General features: G+C 39.1%; 1 protein-coding gene across 1 annotated transcript; it reads left to right on the top strand.

Annotated features, from left to right (window-relative positions):
• Positions 1-296: 296 nt before the first annotated feature.
• On the top strand, positions 297-18,294 carry LOC113498837 (lysosomal alpha-mannosidase-like). Its single transcript, XM_026878980.1, has 29 exons — positions 297-398; positions 901-982; positions 1,555-1,740; positions 2,022-2,146; positions 2,894-2,974; positions 3,276-3,412; positions 4,023-4,156; positions 4,325-4,445; positions 4,859-4,966; positions 5,404-5,506; positions 5,591-5,681; positions 6,111-6,201; positions 6,606-6,723; positions 7,276-7,433; positions 8,091-8,183; positions 8,900-9,067; positions 9,776-9,927; positions 10,375-10,496; positions 10,957-11,108; positions 11,630-11,756; positions 12,058-12,185; positions 12,638-12,755; positions 13,063-13,237; positions 14,055-14,149; positions 15,033-15,332; positions 15,736-15,915; positions 16,423-16,779; positions 17,366-17,513; positions 17,664-18,294. The coding sequence occupies exons 1-29, from the start codon at positions 353-355 to the stop codon at positions 17,806-17,808; spliced, it is 4,041 nt and encodes a 1,346-aa protein (XP_026734781.1). The 5' UTR covers positions 297-352; the 3' UTR covers positions 17,809-18,294.
• The last annotated feature ends 243 nt before the right edge of the window (positions 18,295-18,537 follow it).

The raw sequence follows: 18,537 nt of genomic DNA, 5'->3' as shown, positions 1-18,537 counted from the left end.
TCCGCGAACAGAATCCCAAATCGTCTATATCCTGCAAAAAAGCCCCTTAAACGATGTTTCAAGTGAGTGCGTCTTCATATTTTTCAAAAAACTGAATGCTACAATGCTACAAAACAATACAACACAATTTCCTCGTCTCCAATAAGCAGACAAGCGTTTGTGTGATCCACAATTACTTGTTCTAAAAGGTTTCTTTGTGCATGTGAGTTGTATGTTTGTGAAAGCCCCCTTGAAACAAGGATTAAATTCCTTAGTGCGGAAAAAGAAAGTTTAAAAATTATTCCTTCTCTTTCAGCAATGTCCACAAACAAGAGATGGAGCGTTGAATGTTCATTTGATACCACACTCACATATGGACGCCGGATGGGTCAAGACTTTCGACGAATATTATTATGGCAGTAAGTTACGAGTAATACAGTTTATATCTATACCAATATTGGGCAAGAAAAAATCATATACGATATACCTATACCTTCATCCGTAAGGTAAATCTATATCCATACTAATATATAAAGCTGAAGAGTTTGTTTCAAAGCGCTAGTTTCAGGAACTAATGGTTGAAATTGAAAAAATATTTTTGCATTGAATAGACCAATCATCGAGGAAGGTTTTAGGCTATATATCATCACGCTGTAACTAATAGGAGCGAAGATGGAAAATGTGGAAAAAACAATGAAACTTTTTGAACTTCGAGGGTTGCCGTTCAAAAATTCCTATCTTATATCTTCTACACGCGGACGAAGTCAGGGGCAACAGCTAGTAGTTAAATATATCGGATATGTATTTTTATACACGTGGGGGTTGGCTGGAATCTAGAACAAAATGGACTTTTTGTCTTAAAACTCTGTCAATATTTCTCCATTGTTGCTATGTACATAATATTATTTACTTACCTTTCAGCTAAAACAACAGTCAGTACTGCAAATGTCCAACTGATATACCACTCTGTACTCTCCGAACTCCTGCACGACAAGAGGAGAAAGTAAGATCCTTTTAATTGATAGTAACTATCGTGAGAATGATTCATTATTAAAAGATGCAACGGTTTACTCACGCGTATTTACCGGGATCGCAAGACTAGCTTCGGATCCAACCGGAGTCCTTAATCATGAGCTGACGCGGTAGGGGGCGAGTCATTTAATCAGTCTTTTAACTAACTTTTAAGTAGATAAAGTAGTCGCAAACGTTAAGTATTAAACGTGATTAGATGCAGTAGGTAAATTTAAACTTGCGGTCAGTGAACTCGCGAGCTTAATCTGTGAAGCGACTGGTGCGTAGGAGTCGTAGTTTCGAGTGCTGTTTGAGGTGCAATTTTTTTCTATTGCATTATGATAAATATAATGATGTATGTTTTTATTATATTATCATATAATATGCACCATGGGGCTTGTGGCGCCGTTTCCTCTTCACAGCTAGAGCACTTAGGGAGCGGTGAAGGGTGGGCGATATAGGGTCCTGATTGCATACAAAATCATTCTTTCTGATTGTATGGGCCATCCTTATAAAGCCAATCATCGCTATTAGTCGTTGACTGTGTGACTGGCATCACTCCAGATTCACGTTCTCGGAGACGGCATACTTCTGGCGCTGGTGGAAGGAGCAGCGCCCCACCACAAGGGCCACCTTCAGGGCCCTGGTGCAGGAGGGCCGCGTCGAGTTCGCTGGAGGCGGCTGGGTCCATAATGACGAGGCTACCCCTGACTACCTGCATATAATTGACCAGTACACTTGGGGATTGAGGTAAGAATCCAAAATGTCTATGACTACATCAGATTGCAACTTCAGAGAAGCTTGAAAGTCTGACAATCTAAGGGGTATAGTGGCCAGGTAACTGGGTTGAGGAGGTCAGATAGGCAGTCGCTCCTTGTAAAACACTGGTACCTACTTAGCTGCATCCGGTTAGACTGGAAGCCGACCTCACGATAGTTGGGAAAAGGCTAGGCCGATGATGATGATGATTTACTTTCTCAAAATGATCAAGAAATAAAAGTTTTAGAGGTTAATGTTTAATTATTTTCCAGAAAACTGAACGATACACTAGGTCCCTGTGGGAAACCTAAAGCTGCCTGGCAGATAGACACCTACGGGCATACAAGGGAACAAGTATCTTTGCTGGCTCAAATGGGATTTGATGGATTATTTATAGGTAAGTACCAGTTCTTGTTTTCTTAGAACATAGGAAGATGCTTTGAATTTCCTGTTTGAAGTCAGATTTTATTGGAAATCGATGGTACAAACAATGGATAATAGCTGAATATTATGTAATATGAGTGAAATAAAGACTGAATTGAATAGGGGTGATGACTGGGTATAAAAAGAAAAAATCTCATTAGTCCCTCAGTTAGATAATTGAAAAGTATGAGACACGTACTTTTTCCTTTTTCAGAAAAACTAGAATTGACAAAGATTAACTGCTTTAAAGTTTAGGAGAGGGGTTGTGACGTTGTGACGTAACGATAGAGTAAAATTTATACTCAATCGTGACGTCACGCCTAAGTTTCATTCACTGTAATTTGGTCAATTTATGTTTGCGGGACAAACTAAAAAATACGTATCCATTATTATTCAAAAAACTACAAGACGGACACTGCAAAAAAAATTGTCATCATCCCTATTGAATTGAAATAAACATCTACTGCTCCAAAAATGACGATTTTTATAGGGTGTTTATTTAACGAGAACTACTTGTCCTTTGGCAGCTATTTCAACAGAATCATCATCGGTGCATCCAGTTCGAAGTTTTGAGGGGACACTCATAAGAAACCGAAATACAAAAGAATTGAAAACCTCGGTTGAAAATAAAAAAATACTACAACAAATTATTGTCCTATTATTACGAAATAAAAAACAACTCTTTTAGTGATTTTTGTTTTAATTGCTCTTGTATTCACAGGTCGAGTGGACCATAAAGAGAGGGAATCCATGATAGAAGAGGACAGAATGGAATTCATGTGGAGAGGAAGTGATGTACTAGGTCTGTATGTATAGGTGTCAATAAATTGACTGCTCTAATAACAGAGTGGTTGAGATCACCACGCCAAACCCATTGTGCACGACGCGCCGCGTTATCGATCCCCGTGTAGGACGAGCATTTGTGTGATCAACGAAAGCTTGTCCTGAGTCTGGGTGTCTTTGAGCATGTGACTTGAATCTTTGTACGTTGAGATCTAAACAAACAGCACGCAAATTCAATGTGTTCGAACATTCTACATCGCAACTAGAGTTATCTCTTTTTCAAGCAAATGAAAAACATCTTTTTTTTCGAATGTTTCCAGGCAAAATGTCCGATATCATGACCCACACTCTTTTCAACCTATACAACGCTCCCGACGGGTTTTGCTTCGATTTCCTCTGTAACGACGAACCAATTATTGACGATCCGGATAATAAAGTGTACAATGCTGATAGGAGGGTAAGTGTCTACTCAATTTAACTAAGTATAATAATATATATTTTTTGATAGTGACTGTCGTGAGAATGTTTCATTATTAAACGATGTAACGGTGTAACGGTTCGACTCGCGATCCCGCCACGTCTGCTCATAATTAAGGACTCTGGTTGGGTCCGAAACTAGTTGGACTACCCTGATAAATAGGCGTGAGTAAACCGTTACATCATTTAATATTGTAAACGGAATTACAGCATGCTGCTGGAAAGTTTGTTGCGCCGTTTCTTCTCTCACAGCAAAAGCACTTAGGAAGCGGTGAAGGGTGGGCGAAACTGGGTGCCGTCCAATGTAATTTGACCTTCAAAAAGTGCTACTCAGTAGCTTAATTTGAATAAACAACTTTTGATTAAGTTACGATGTATAAGCGGGGTTAGACTACCACTAATTTTGATGGTATCTAGACTGAGGTCTCTAAGTCCTGGACAGCAGGGTTTCTGCAATCTGATTATAGGACCCTGGACGGAGGCCGCATTTTTGCAGCGGGTATGGTCCCAGTACAAGGCGGAAAGGCCCAAGCGATGCTAAGTTGTAATATTAATTACAATTATAAATAGTTTGTCCCATTTCTTACCAGGTAAACGACTTTATATCTCAAATTGAGAGGCAGGCAAAATACTATGATCATGACAACATTATGGTGACAATGGGTGGAGACTTCACCTACCAGAGCGCTGCAAACTGGTTTATGAACATGGATAAATTGATCAAGTAAGTGGTTTCTTAGGTTAAATGTTAGACATTAATAAATGTGGCCGTTTGACATATTTTCTATAAAAATCTGTCAAAACGATATTTGTCAGAAATTGAAAAATCGGCCCTTAATCTAGAATATAAATTTCTCGTTATACATTTAAATGACCCATCATCTGTTTTCAGTCACGTGACCACGCATCCTGCCAACTTGTCAGACATCAATATATTCTATTCGACGCCATCTTGTTATTTAAAAGCCATATATTTATATGGAAGGAGGGACAAAGCTGTTTACACTGAAAAGGTATTGCTATTGGAACTATTAATTATTTTAAATCGATTGAAAGATAAAGAATGTCATTATGGGTTTGTAAATATATATCTTTTAGAAGAACTTAAGGTATTTATTACTTGAAGACCTAAAACATTCTGTCTGCATGTTCTGGGTAGCCTCTAAAACTACTGAAACGCTTTTGATAACATTTTACTGCGAAAGACAACTTCGAGGAATCGAGAATCGAACTACGAGGAGTTAGCTATCTTGACGCAAATACCAAAAAAATTTTGACAAGAAAATTATTTTTTCGAACTTTAATCAATCTCTAATTAGTACCGTAGTCTAGTACCGTAGAAAAAACATTAGAACAGGGTTCCCTTAATTTAATTATTCCCTTTACCGTGATATCTAAAAGTAATTAATTACGTTAACGTTTCCAGGGAGACCAGTTACCGTATGGAAGTGATGCCTTAACATATTGGACAGGATACTACACGTCTAGGCCCAGTCTGAAATATTTCTCCAGGAGAGCCCACGTGTTCTTACAAGTGAGTATTCTTAGCCGAAATAAAAGTTCAACTGCACTGATGGAAGAGTCAGAGTTCTTTGGTCACCGGGTAGAAGATGTCATAAGGGTTATCCAAGGAGAGCTTCGCTGTAAGGCTGTACTGTCACCCGGCTGTATCTTACGGTTGCCGCTATGACAACAAGTAATCTTCTTCTTCTTCTTCTTTCTGATATGTAAAAATGAATTGCTGTTCGTTAGTCTCGCTAAAACTCGAGAACGGTTAAACCGAGCTTATTGTAGTTTAGAAATATTCATAGCAGTCCAGGGAAGGTTTGACCGGTTAGAAAATATGGAAAAATGCGAAAGAAAAATGGTGATGATATTTCTGAAGGAGAAAACTGAAAAATGTTACGATCGGGTACGACGCGACACACGCAATTTCATCACGGCTGCCCAAAAAACTTTTATGTTTTTCAGGTTGTGAAACAGTTGACTGTGATCGCTCGGTTGGGAGACTCCTATGAACTGCACCTCCTCAGACATGCCGTCAGCTTGGTACTACACCATGACGCAATAACAGGTGAACCGATTGTAACCTTAGATACTGTAAAATTTTCATTCTCTCCTTTACAAAGACCTCAGAGAATCCTTCTTTATTTCACAGGGACTAGCCAACAGCATGTCACCAACGATTTCATAAGAATATTGAGTGAAGCCATCGACTCTTGCACAAAGAAAGTGTCGAATTTGCTCAGGTAACAAAATATTCTTAGGTAAATGATATACAATATTCTGTAAACCAATCTCCAATCTGGTAATGTAACAAACCAACAAAAAACAGTGTTTTTGACCTCTTCTTTAGATATTTTTTGGAAAAGAACGATTTATCCTACTTATATTATAAACGCGAAAGTTTTTATGTATGGATGTTTGTTCCTCTTTCACGCAAAAACCTCTGAACGGATTTAGACGAAACTTGGTACACAGATAGTTTATAACCTCAGGATAGTTTTTATCAAAATTGTATCCTTCCGTTTGATCATTTTCGACGGATTAATTTGATTGATCATTTTTTTATTTTCTTGGGAAACACCAAGTGAGAACTAGTAGTAAGACATTTGAAGTTCAAATATTTCTCGTTTAATCGCATCTTCGTGTTAAAAATGTATCTTCTCTTTCTCCAGTTACCTGACTCCAACGTGGGGTGGAAGTCGAAGAACTAAGAACAACCAGCAATTTGTAATCTGTCATCAGCTGAACATGAGCCAGTGCAGGGTAAGACGGTATTCTTTTTAACTGTCATCAGCCTTCAGAGCTTCAAAAAACTTAGCAGCCTAATTTGAATAAATGGCTTTTGATCTTCGACTTTAGTCTTCTTCCGCTCTAAGGAATATTTCGCCTTTATTAATTTATAATCGTTTTATCACGGGGTTTTCACCACATACCTCTACAAATCACGTACACAAAGACACCCCGACACAAAACAAGTAAGATCACAAAAATGCTTGTCTACCCGGGGATCGAACCCGAAACACGACGCGCACAGTGGCATTTTTAAGGTAGCTTCAACCACTCAGCCATCTATTCAATTTTGAACTTCTGTTGTTGATCATCTACTTCTTTCTTTTTACTGTAGCAGATCCATACGATTCCTCATTTGAATCTATTTTTTTCTCCAGTTCACCGAGAACCAGGAGTCCATGCTGCTGCTGGTCTACAACCCTCTCAGCGTAAAGACCTATCATCACGTGCGTTTACCGGCCATAGCTCTGCATTACTCCATCAGGGACTTTAATGGTATGAGTTTGAAGTTATGTAAGACTGCTTATAAAAACTTAACCATGTAGTGTACTCCCATTTAAGGTAAAAAAAGGTTATCATCTTCTTCTTCTTTTTTACATATAAAAATGAATTGCTGTTCGTTAGTCTCGCTAAAACTCGAGAACGGAACTGATTTAGCTTAAATTGGTCTTGAAATATTCGTGAATGTCCAGGGAAGGCTTAAACGGTCAGAAAAAAATAATCGTTTTTTTCCGCATCTTCATCATCGACTATTACGTAGTTTGCCCGTAATATAAATTTTAAGATCAAAATTAAAGTTGCTAAAGCACTTCTGTTATGGAATTCAGATACAACGAAGGTTCCACAAACACCCAGACCCGAGACAATGCAGAATGTGAATTTTTACCAAATTGGTAAAAAATCCATAACACAAGTGCTTTAGAAACTTACTTTGGGTTCAGAACAATGTATGTGATGTTGTCCGCATTTATTTATTTTTTATTGCCTATCTTAGTAACATAATGTTTATGGCAATGCAACACCAATCCTGCCTCTTAATCTCCTTAGATGAGGAGGTGGAATACCAGCTGGTGCCGCTACCAGCAGCCATCATCAACTTGCCCGGGAGATCCTCCACAGCCATTCAGGAGCTGTGCTTCGAAGCGGAGAACATTCCACCTTTAGGATTCACAGCATATTACATCGCACCCGTCAGAGACCAACTGGTAAGGATCTAGGGGTCACCTGCATGAAGAGTTGAGGATATGGAAGCCGTATGAGGTTAGGTACAGGGTTTGGGTGAAATTGTTGTGTAATGTTGTGTCGCGGGGGTTTCACAAACATTCAAGTCACATGCATAAGGACACCCAGACTCGGGACATGTGATCACACAAATGCTTGTGTGGTTTGATCGAAGTCGCGACACGTCACGAACCATGGGTTTGGCGTGGTGACCTCAACCACTCCGCTAACCGAATTAAAGAGCTCTTCAAAAGAAATCTGGCCTCGTCGTTCATTAATTTTAATTAATTAATAATAAAATAGGTAAATTTATAACTAAGACAGAAGTCTCACTATTATGGCCAATTTGCCTTGGTTCCAGTCCACTTGACAGCATAATAACAATCCAATGACAGGGCAACGTAGCTTTCGAACGGATGAAACAATTTTTGTTTCACGAAAATCGGTTTCATATGACTCCCAGAAATTGGCGATGGATGGGGTATGTATACATATATGGGCTATATTTGTCTCAAATACAAACATGTAGTCGCGAAACCCAAATCAAAGCCCATTTTGTCGCATTTCCTGTTGTTTATGCTGGTTTTTTAATAATTAAATTGTCCTAAGTATATTTTTAATGTGACTTTATTCGTTTCAAGGAGGAGAATGAATTTGCGAAGAAATTCTCAAAATCCAGTCCAGGGAAAGTAGAGCAAGCTGAACAGGAGATTATACCATTCATCTCAAATGAGGTAAGCCTGTCAAAATGAGTATTTGATAGTAAATAATATTAAGAAGTAAGACTGCCTGAAGAATCGGAAACGTTTATTTTATCTTATCGCGTAAACGAAAAATGATTTTTAAGTATATGTACAGAAGATAAAATCTTGTGTGACGCCACTTATCAGTACGTTTTACCGACAAGTGATGCTATTAGCCTCGCTTTTATATGATGCGTTGTAGCCTCGTTATTTTCAAAATAAGTTAAACAACTATTTACCAAATAAGCTAGCCTTTTAGTTACGTAAACTCACCCACACAAGCAATATTAAAAAAACATAATAAGTTTTAAATTACGTTACATATTCAATTAAATTACAAAACAATGCAACAACAACTACGAAAGTAGAAGTAAAGAACGTTGTTTGCCAGATTTTTGGTTTATCCTGAGTTAAAAATGGATAGTCTACACCACAAGTCAGTGTTTAGCCATCAATCCTCCTATTTTCCCACGTTTTTATAAACTCACTTTCTGGTTTATTTGTTTGTTGTTCCGGTTGGATTTTTTGTAACTCAATTTTGAGGCACTTCCCGATAAGCTAGCAGGCTGAAATGTTCAGGGTAGCTTCAAACCCGATGACTGCAATTTACAATTATAAAAACGGCTGGTCCGATTTTGGTAAAATTTTAGTGGAGTGATATTAAGAAACGTTGGATTTAGTTTTTTTTTACAATATTAATTTTTCAGTACATCAAAGTCACAGTGGATAAGGCGTCAGGTCTTCTGGAGTCCATCCAGCACGTGGATGGAGTGAGGGTGGATGTGACACAGAACTTCTTCTATTACGCCCAAGGTCAGCAGACGCTGCAATCAGGAGCTTACAGCTTCAGACCTGATCGTCAAAGACCTACACCGGTAAGGATACTATACTTAGTATAGTTACCGGCACGGATCTTGAGCGCTGACCTTCATCTGCGCAGAAGTGATTGTTTGTGTCCCTTTTGTGGTATGAAGTGAGGCGCGGGGTGGATTCCGGTGCAGTGAGTGTCCCGCAGCGCATCGCGTCATAGCAGACATGAGGGATGAGGTGAAATTCGTTCTGTGCTGCAGTTGCATGCACCTCAAGACGGCTCAAGATTGGCGTTTTATTTTGTCATGAGTGTACGATGCGCAAAGTGATCTTACTCTCCCACCGAGCGCTCAAGAACCGTGCCGGTAACTATAAAACATGATATCCATGAGCTCGTCTCTAAGCTATAATAGATAACTGCATAAGTGGATCGATCATAGGTTAAGCTACGCTTGACGCGGTTGGTCCGTAGATGGGTGCACATCTTTATCAAAATGAGTTCCTCCGTGGTTCGGAAGGCACGTTAAATTGTGGGTGCCGGCTCTTATTCATACATCTTCAACAGTCGTTACAGGTAGTCAGAAGCTAGAGTCTGACAACCAGTCTAACCAAGGGGTATCATGTTGCCCAGGTAATTGGGTTGAGGTGGTCATAATATAGGCAGTCGCTATTTGTAGAACAGTGTTATTTAGCTGAAACCGGTTAGACTGGAAGCCGACCCCAACATAGTTGAGAAAAAGCTAGGATGATGATGATCTTAAATATCTTCTCAGGTAACAGATAAGGTCACCTACAACACCATCCGAGGGTCTCTTGTCAAGGAGATCCGTCAAAGGTTCACAGACTGGATCACTCAGATCATAAGGCTGTACCGTGGTGAGGAATATGTAGAGCTGGAATGGATTATCGGCCCTGTTCCTATCGGGTGAGAGTTCAATTTAGATTGGCTTATTGGTCTAATGGTAAAGACTGGTATACCAGAGGTCGTGAGATTGATTCTCACCCAGTACAAGAGTTTGTGTGATGAACATGTTCATTTGTTCTGTGTCTAGGTGTAGTGAATAATCTAATATACCACAACTTGCACACAACGCCATCTAGTCTCAAACTAAGCAAAGCTTGTATTATGAGTACTAGAAAACTTATGAAAAACCTTTTATACTTATAAATACAAACATGATATAGACCCTTACAAAGAAAAAATGATCGTGCTCATCACACAAACATTTTTCCCGGATGGGTATAGAACCCACGACCGATTATAGCAGTCAAGACCATTAACCACTAGACCAACAGACCAGTCTTGGTAAAGAATGGTTCTTACTTCTATCTTTTTCCTATGTATGAGTACTGGTGATCATTCTGTCTCCAGAACTGACCTTGGCAAGGAGGTGGTCAGCATCTTCAACACAAACGTAACCAGTAACGGCGAGTTCTTCACCGACTCCAACTCCAGGCAGATGATGAGGAGGACCTGCTGGAATGAGTCTGCTAGTAAGTACATTTATAGTAAAGTATATGGTATTTATGGTAAAGTATAGTTCAATTACTAGGTCAAAATCAAACAGTATCTAATTTTATTATGTTTGTTACTAAGGAGTCGTATGGAATTAACCCAGCATTGGGTTAATTTCCTGCTCCAAATATTTCTACGATTCCCTATCCCAAGCAAGCTTAAATCACCCCTAACAGTGCGTAATCATTCTTTTTTTATTATTGCTAACTTATGGTATGCCACAGCTTGGCAAAAAGCTGTGCCCAAATCCTATCAAGATTTCTTATTCCACTCCAGTTGAAACCAAAATAATATAATACAATAGATATTTCTGTTTAGGAATTAGCTTAGCTTAGCCTTATAAATAAGAATTCAGACAAGTGGAAATGTATAGGGATATAGTCCTAACGGTGGGACATTTCAAGGTTAATATTTAAACCATTAAACCTTCTCTTCCAGGTCAACAGCAGAAGAAGCCGATAGCAGCTTGCTACTACCCCGTGGCCTCTCGGATATGCATACATTCACTCAACTCCAGCGTCGAGATGTGTGTCCTCACGGACAGGACTCAAGGAGGCACGTCATACAACGATGGAGAAATTGAACTTATGGTAAGATGTCATAAGCTAATATTATGGACTGCACTAAAAAAACGTCTACCGTAGCAAGTTATTTAATCACATGTAGTTTTTCGAATGCCGGGGCAGCAGGATTGTCTGAAAAGGTTACCGTGGCCCCAGTACACGAAGGGCAAAGAAAGGAACATGGGTGGGTTTAGTCAGTAGAAGTCTGACACTCTCTTCCACTCGATCCAAAGCTTTTTTACTGCACGAATAGCTGAGCGGTTGAGGTCACCAAGCCAAACCCTAAGCGCGCGTCGTATCGCGGGTTCTATCCCCGCGTAGGACAAGTATTCGCGTGATCCACGAATGCTTGTTCTGAGTCTGGGTGTCATTGTGCATGTGATTTGTATGTTTGTGAAACCCCCCGCGACACCAGGATTAAATTCCTTGGTGTGGGGGTCGTTTTTATAAAAAAAAAAGCGGAAGGAGTCATTTGATGACTTCCTAACCAAAAACAAGACGAAGGCTTAAAAGATCTAGCAATCGCAAACTGCATCGTAAAATTTCAGGTTCACAGAAGACTTTTAACGGACGATGGCTTCGGTCTTGAAGAGACTCTCAACGAGGAGGCATATGGTGTTGGACTGGTGATAAAAGGGAAACATCGGATTTTGTTCGGGAATTATAGACAAGAAGGCAAGTATTTTCCCACGTATTAATACACTCACTTTCTTGTTTTTTTGCCCTTCCGGTTGGATTTGCAACTCACATTTTCAGGGTACAGTGGATTTCAGGGTCTGGGATTCTATGACAACCTAGATGTTATAGATTTTTGCTACTTATGTAATATTTAGAATTACTTTTATTTTTTTTCATGGAAATAAACCGTATTTTTTCCATACAGAGTTAGTAAAAAATGATAGTTACCCATCACACTTTCCTTTCCCGTCAATACATTTTTTGTATTCATTTAAAAAACATCGTTATTCTGTTACAGTGGACGATCAAACGTTTTCCGAGAGAATGTCTCTTTTCTCGCGACGCTGGCAGTACGAACCCTGGTTGTTCTTGACCTCTGGGGAGAAGCTGAACAGGAGAAAGTGGCAGAATGTTAGGAATAAGAGAGTGAGTTGCATATGACCTTATTATAAGTCCAAGGTACGCTGCACGGATAGCCGAGTGGAAGAGGTCATCACGCCAATGCTAAAAGAGCCCCGCGTAGAACAAGCATTTGTGTAATCTACGAAAGCTTATCCTGAGTCTGGGTGGCTTTGTGCATGTGACTTGAAGGTTTGTGAAACTAACTTGACACAAGGATTCAATTCCTTAGTGCGGAAGTCGTTTAAAAAATACTCTGTATATTCCCCTCCGCTAAACTCCTCATCAAGAAAAGCAACTGTAACTCTAGTTTACTACCTAGATATGAACATTAACCAACACACTTATGGCTAGTCAGCTAAAAAGAAACACACTCAACTACTATCGGCTTAAAATCAATGCATCAAATCTTCACCCACCTTTGAAAGAGCACATGTCCAGCAGTGATGATGGTGATGACTAACAAATCAATTTTTCAGTATTCGGTATTGAAGTTGCACGGTCTGCCACGCCACATCCACGTGCTGACCTTGGAGCCGTGGAAGGCGGGGACAGTACTCCTCAGGCTAGAGAATACCCTGGAAAACCCAGTCAGAGGTAAGTTATAAATAGAAGTTTAAATAAATTCAAGACACATTTGAAAATCCACTCCTCAAAATCAAATGATTTATTTAAAATAAGGCATTTTCCAAGCATTTCTAATACGTTATAAAAATAACTTATAATGTGCCTGTACAATATAATATGCTGTCGAGTTTAGAATAGTTTCAAATAAACTATTAGACAAGTTATCATGGAATAAAGATTTAGTGAAGAATTTGGATGAAGCATTCTTAGCTCAGTCGAGAAGTTGAAGCTGAAAAATAATAGTTTATTGATTATTAACCTTTCATGTAAATTTCAGAACGATTCAAAACAGACAAAAGCGAGACCCCTGATGACTACAACACCAAACCCACACACATAACAGTAGAGCTGAAAAAGATCTTCCTTCAGATGAATATCAAGATGGTTCGGGAAACCACGCTAGCAGCCAACCAGTGGCTGGATGACGCCAGGCAGATGGACTGGAGTACCAGGTATTATCATCATTATCCTAGCCCTTTCCCAACTATGTTGGGGTCGTCTTCCAGTCTAACCGGATTCAGCTAAGTACCAGTGTTTTTCAAGGAGCGACTGCCTATCTGACCTCCTCAACCCAGTTACCTGGGCAACACGAAACCCCTTCATCAAAATCAGGTCTAGTTACCAAAGAACGTATATCATCGAAATCCTTCACCCAAAAGTAAACCTTAGCTAAATACGTAAATGGGTTTAAAATCGCTTGAACGCGGCAACCGGTCGCCAGTAACGAAAGAAAGATTTTACAACGGCTGAGGCACTCGTTCCTAAGCTACACTGTAAAAGTGGATCGACCTTAGGTTAAGCGATTCATATGGTCGGTCCGTTGATGGGTGACCGTCTAATTAGTCGTCATAACGAGTTCTTCCGTGTATCAGGAGCCAGTGAAATTGGCTGTTAATAACACAGCTTTAACATTCGTTAGTCTTATGACTGGACTCCTTAGACTACTGACTACTACGGAGTGGACTACTTTTCTAGCATAAGCTAGAAAAGTCAGACAACCAGTCTAAGGAGTATCGTGTTGTGCCCAGGTAACTGGATGAGGAGGTCAGACAGGCAGTCTTTCCTTGTAAAACACTGTTACTTAGCTGAGTCCGGTCAGACTGGAAGGTGGCCCCAACATAGTTGAGAAAAGGCTAGGACGATGATAAATATAATTTGGCTAAAAGGTCAGGGGCCACCCGCCACGTCCCATGCCTCCTTCAAGAATCTTCCTCTAGAAGCTGGTATGCCACCAGAACTGGTACTAATAAATGTCTCTTATACCCTCAGATACGTGTACAGCGGTGCTGATGATGGTATCCTGCCGGAAGACGCAGAGGAAACTGAAGATAAGCCAACGAAACCAGCAGATGCTAAGGATTCAAGTAATACTGCACTATCTGAAAACCGATGTTCTTTTTTCTTTAAAACGTCCGCATTGAGGAGTTTGATGTGTCGCGAGGGGTTTCACAACCATTCAAGACACATACACAAAGATACCCAGATTCAGGACAAGCATTCGTGGATCAAATAAATGCTCGTCCTACGCGGGGATCGAAGCCGCGACATATCGCGCACAGTGGGTTTAGCGTGGTGACCTTCTCAAGCACCCGGATTTCCGTGCAGTCGTCGTTAATTCTTAATTTCAGTACGAACGTCAACGTGCCATAGTGTTCATAGTTTGTCGAGCCATTTGATCTTTGCAGTTAGAATTCTCAGGAAACTGAGAAGGGCGCGTCAGGATAGCCGAGTGGTTGAGGTCACCACGCCAATCCCACTGAGCGCGTGTCGCAGGTTCAATCCCCGCGTAAGACAAGCATTTATGAGATCCAAGAATGCTTGTCGTGAGTCTGGGTGCCTTTGTGCATGTGACTTAAATGTTTGTGAAACCACCCGCGATACAAGGATTAAATTCCTTAATGTGGGAATTATTTTTCAAGAAATTCAAGAAGTACTACCGACTGAGCTGTTTGTCTAGTGGCAATGGAGTTGTGGGTTCGATTCCTAACCAGGGCAAATGTTTGTTGGTACGGCCATTTGTTCAGTGTCTGGGTGTGTATGTATTTAGAAGTTTATTAGTATGTTAATCAGTTGTGTAATACTCATGCTTCAAGCTTTGCTTATTTTGAGACTAGATGTCATTGTCGCGATGATACCCCAATTTGGATACTTAAATGACTTTAAGATTTAATTCATCTTTGTAAAGTTTTTTTGATTCTTAATATTTATACCCAGCCATCATCCCTGTTAACACTTGATACCTTCTAGCCCACTATTCGGAAGAAGACCAAGAGTTCTCCAGAAAGAAGTACTACCGCCGTCCAAAGTTCGCCACTGACAAAAGTCGATCTAAAGTCAAAATGCCCGTCTACGCGGACTATGATAGGAAGAAGCGAGCTGTCAACGTCACAGGGAATGTCATGGAGAATATTATCAATGACACTTTTATGGAGGAAATTAGGTATAATGAGACGACGGAGATACCTTTGAATGAGACCACATTGGAAACGACCACGAGGTTCGACGGAAATGATACGACGAAGTACGCTGAGCCGTTCAGGTTTTTGGGTGAGTTGTCGTTTTGTTTAAAGGGTTTTCATAGCTGCACCTACAGTTTTTAGGTCTTACGTTCTTTGGTGTTAATCTGGAGTTTCTTTGTAACATTTCCATGCAAATTGAATTTGAGTTAGAACTCTGTGTCGTTGTTGATGATATTTACGGAGGACTATTGCTTGCCAAAGTCGCGCAGAGCATAAGCGAGAGATCCCGTGACTCTGGCTAAGATAAATGTAGGAGTACGGGGTGTTTTCTGTTTTCTGTCAAGGGCTAAATCATTTGCTATTCAACTCGGAATAAATAACTAGTTCGATTTAATTTGTGTTACAAAAATTACTTTATGTGTTTTACTTTAATTTTGAAGACAGAAAACTTTTTTTTAAAAATTTTTTTACCTCCATCATTCATACTACAGTGACTCAAAAAACTCCAAAACTCAGCTTTCTGAGTCGCATGAAGCCAAGCAAGCTAGCTCCTGACTGGGGAGCCGAGACCGAGGAGATGGTGTCTTCTGAGGAAGACTTCTCTTCAAACCTCAAGAAGAGGTCGCCCAGAAGAAGGTCGTCCAAGAATTTGAAGAGGAGTAAGCCTGAAGGTTGGTTACCAGTCCAGAAATGGGAAAGGTCTTTGTACTGTAGGCTCCAGTTGTTGCTCCAATTAATTACACGGATAGCCGAGTGGTTGAGGTCATGACGCCAAACCCACTGTGCGCGACGTATCGCGGGTTCGATCCCCGTGTAGGACAAGCGTTTGTGTGATCCACCAATTCTTGTTCTGAGTCTGGGTGTCTTTGTGCTTGAGAATTGTATGTTTGTGAAACCCCCCGCGATACAAGGATTAAAAATTCCTTAGCGCGGGAGTCATTTAAATCTACTTGGTACGCCAGAGTCTAACACTTCCTCCCTTCTAACAATTCCTGCGGTAGAGCAGAAATTTCGCCAATTCCGTTTTTTTTTAATAATTAACATTTTTTTACCTTAAATTAATAATTTGGATATGAATAACATGAAAAAAATACCTTTTATAAATAATGTAAAGTAAAAAAATTGAGGTAAATTTCAATTTTATGTTTATTATTTTAACAAAGAAACAGTATTTTCAGAAGTACTATCGGACGATGTCGACGATGGGATCACGAAATCAATATACGAGATGTACTATAAACATCGGCCTAAAAGCCAAATCAGGACAAAGTCTTTAGAAGAAGACAAGTCTAGAAAGAAGAAGAAGACACGCAGAATGAGAGACAAGAACGATTATGATTATGACATTGAACAGACGACCAGAAAGTACTTTAGAAGTAAGAATAAGAGGAGAGGAAAGAGCTTGGCAGCTGATATGCCGTTCTTTATAACTGATGGTAGAAGGCATAAAGGAGAGAGGCAGTTCTTTGAAGAAGGACGCAGAGGAAGGGAGAAGATGATGGGTGATGACGGTCATTTGAAACCTGAGATGAGAGGTGAGATAAGGACTGTTTATGCTTGAAAATTTTACACAATCCACATAGTTCTGTGATAAATGTTACGATTTATCCACGAAAAATGTTTTTATGATGAGCATAATCATTTGTTTTGTGTCTGGGAGTAATTTATCCCTAATATGTGTGTATTTAGAATAATACATATAAGTGTTAATCAGTTGTCTAATGATGTGTTGATGACGTTGTGAAAGTTGAAAAAATATGCAATATTGTTCCAATCAAACGAAAATAGCATGTTTAAAATAGATTAATTTGCGAAATCTTTTTAAAGTTTCGAAACTTTTTAATTTGAAATCTTTTTCTATTTAAGTATAGAAAAATTCGCTGTAGCACTATTTTGAAGAGACAATAAACATTAAATGAATAAATAAATAAATGCGGACAACATCACATACATTGTTCTGAACCCAAAGTAAGTTGCTAAAGCACTTGTGTTATGGAATTCAGATACAACGAAGGTACCACAAACACCCAGACCACCAGAAAATAAGAATTATTTTTTTAACAACCCCAGTGTATTAATATTATTCTTATGTAACAAAACGTAACACATGATGTATTACAGAGCTCCCACTTAAGAGTAACATACCAAGATCCAGAAAACGGAAGGACAACAGCGGCATGGAGATGCTGGACTACTCTGATGAGGAGGACCTGGATGTACTGGAGAAGGAGTCGGTGGACAGAAGAGGAGAGAACAGCAGGCGAAAGAGGTATTACACGTCGGCAAATTTAGAATCATTAGTTTTTATTTTGAATATATTTGATGACAATGCAATTAACAACTATAAAATTTGCCAAATTTGATATTTAAAAAAGTGGGTATTTATGATTTTTTCCCCAAATTTTATTTGTATTTCCAGAACTTTACCGAAGGACGATGAACCGCCGATCGGGGAGACTGGCAACTCTGAGACAGTTGAAGATGTGGACTTCGTAGTAACATTGCGTCCGACACAGATCCGAACCTTCGTCATCTGGTTCGAGAACCGCAAGGCATACACATGAGTTACTGAGCCATGGAGTTATTTAGATGTAGATGTTTTTGTTTTAACATTAGTTTACAGTAGGCCTCGGTTTCTGAAATTCCTTTATTGATTATTACTTTACTGAATGCTGAAAAATTACAATTTATTTTAGCGGTTAACTTCGTTAATGTTTTTTCACTTCATTTAGTAAGTAGTTGTTATGATCATAGTAGCCGTTGCCTACGGCTCCGCCCGCTACAAAAACGTTGGAAATCAACACAAACAATACTAATTACTGTTAACGTTGGTGAATATTAAAAATAATGTTTATTACTGCTTCTCCCAAAAACTGGTAGACTAAAATGAACGGATACCGCACTAAGCTTAAAGCCAAAGTTAAAAGCTATCAATATATGGAATTTGTTTTGGCCACCCGGAATTTTCTTCAGTGACATCTTTTTTTCACAAAATTTCATTCATTCGAAGAAAGCCGTATATTATTTATTTTTGATAATTATAAATAGCAAATTCACTGCCAAATATTTTTAAAAACAGTTTTATAGTTAAGTTTATATAACTTGATGAACTTATTTTTTGAGATTTTATGCCGTAAGAGATTTTATTGTTTTTAAATAGTAAGTAAGGTTGTGTAATAACATGGTTTTTAATCTTCAATACTAATATTAAATAAGTTTAGTTATCCTAAAATGTTATTTTATTACACTTTTTGTAAATAAAGTTATATTAACTATATTATTATTGTTTCATT

This window comes from Trichoplusia ni, chromosome 11 (assembly GCF_003590095.1).
Source record: "Trichoplusia ni isolate ovarian cell line Hi5 chromosome 11, tn1, whole genome shotgun sequence".
NCBI classification, from domain to species: domain Eukaryota; kingdom Metazoa; phylum Arthropoda; class Insecta; order Lepidoptera; family Noctuidae; genus Trichoplusia; species Trichoplusia ni.
The sequence above is the reverse complement of the archived record's forward strand: the minus strand, read 5'-3'. Positions and strand labels throughout refer to the sequence as shown.

Excerpts from the sequence above, each read along its gene's own strand:
- LOC113498837 (XM_026878980.1), top strand. The coding sequence starts at position 353 with ATGGACGCCGGATGGGTCAAGACTTTCGACGAATATTATTATGGCA. Across the intron at positions 399-900 it reads CGACGAATATTATTATGGCA|CTAAAACAACAGTCAGTACT; the intron begins GTAAGTTACGAG and ends CTTACCTTTCAG. Across the intron at positions 983-1,554 it reads CTGCACGACAAGAGGAGAAA|ATTCACGTTCTCGGAGACGG; the intron begins GTAAGATCCTTT and ends GCATCACTCCAG.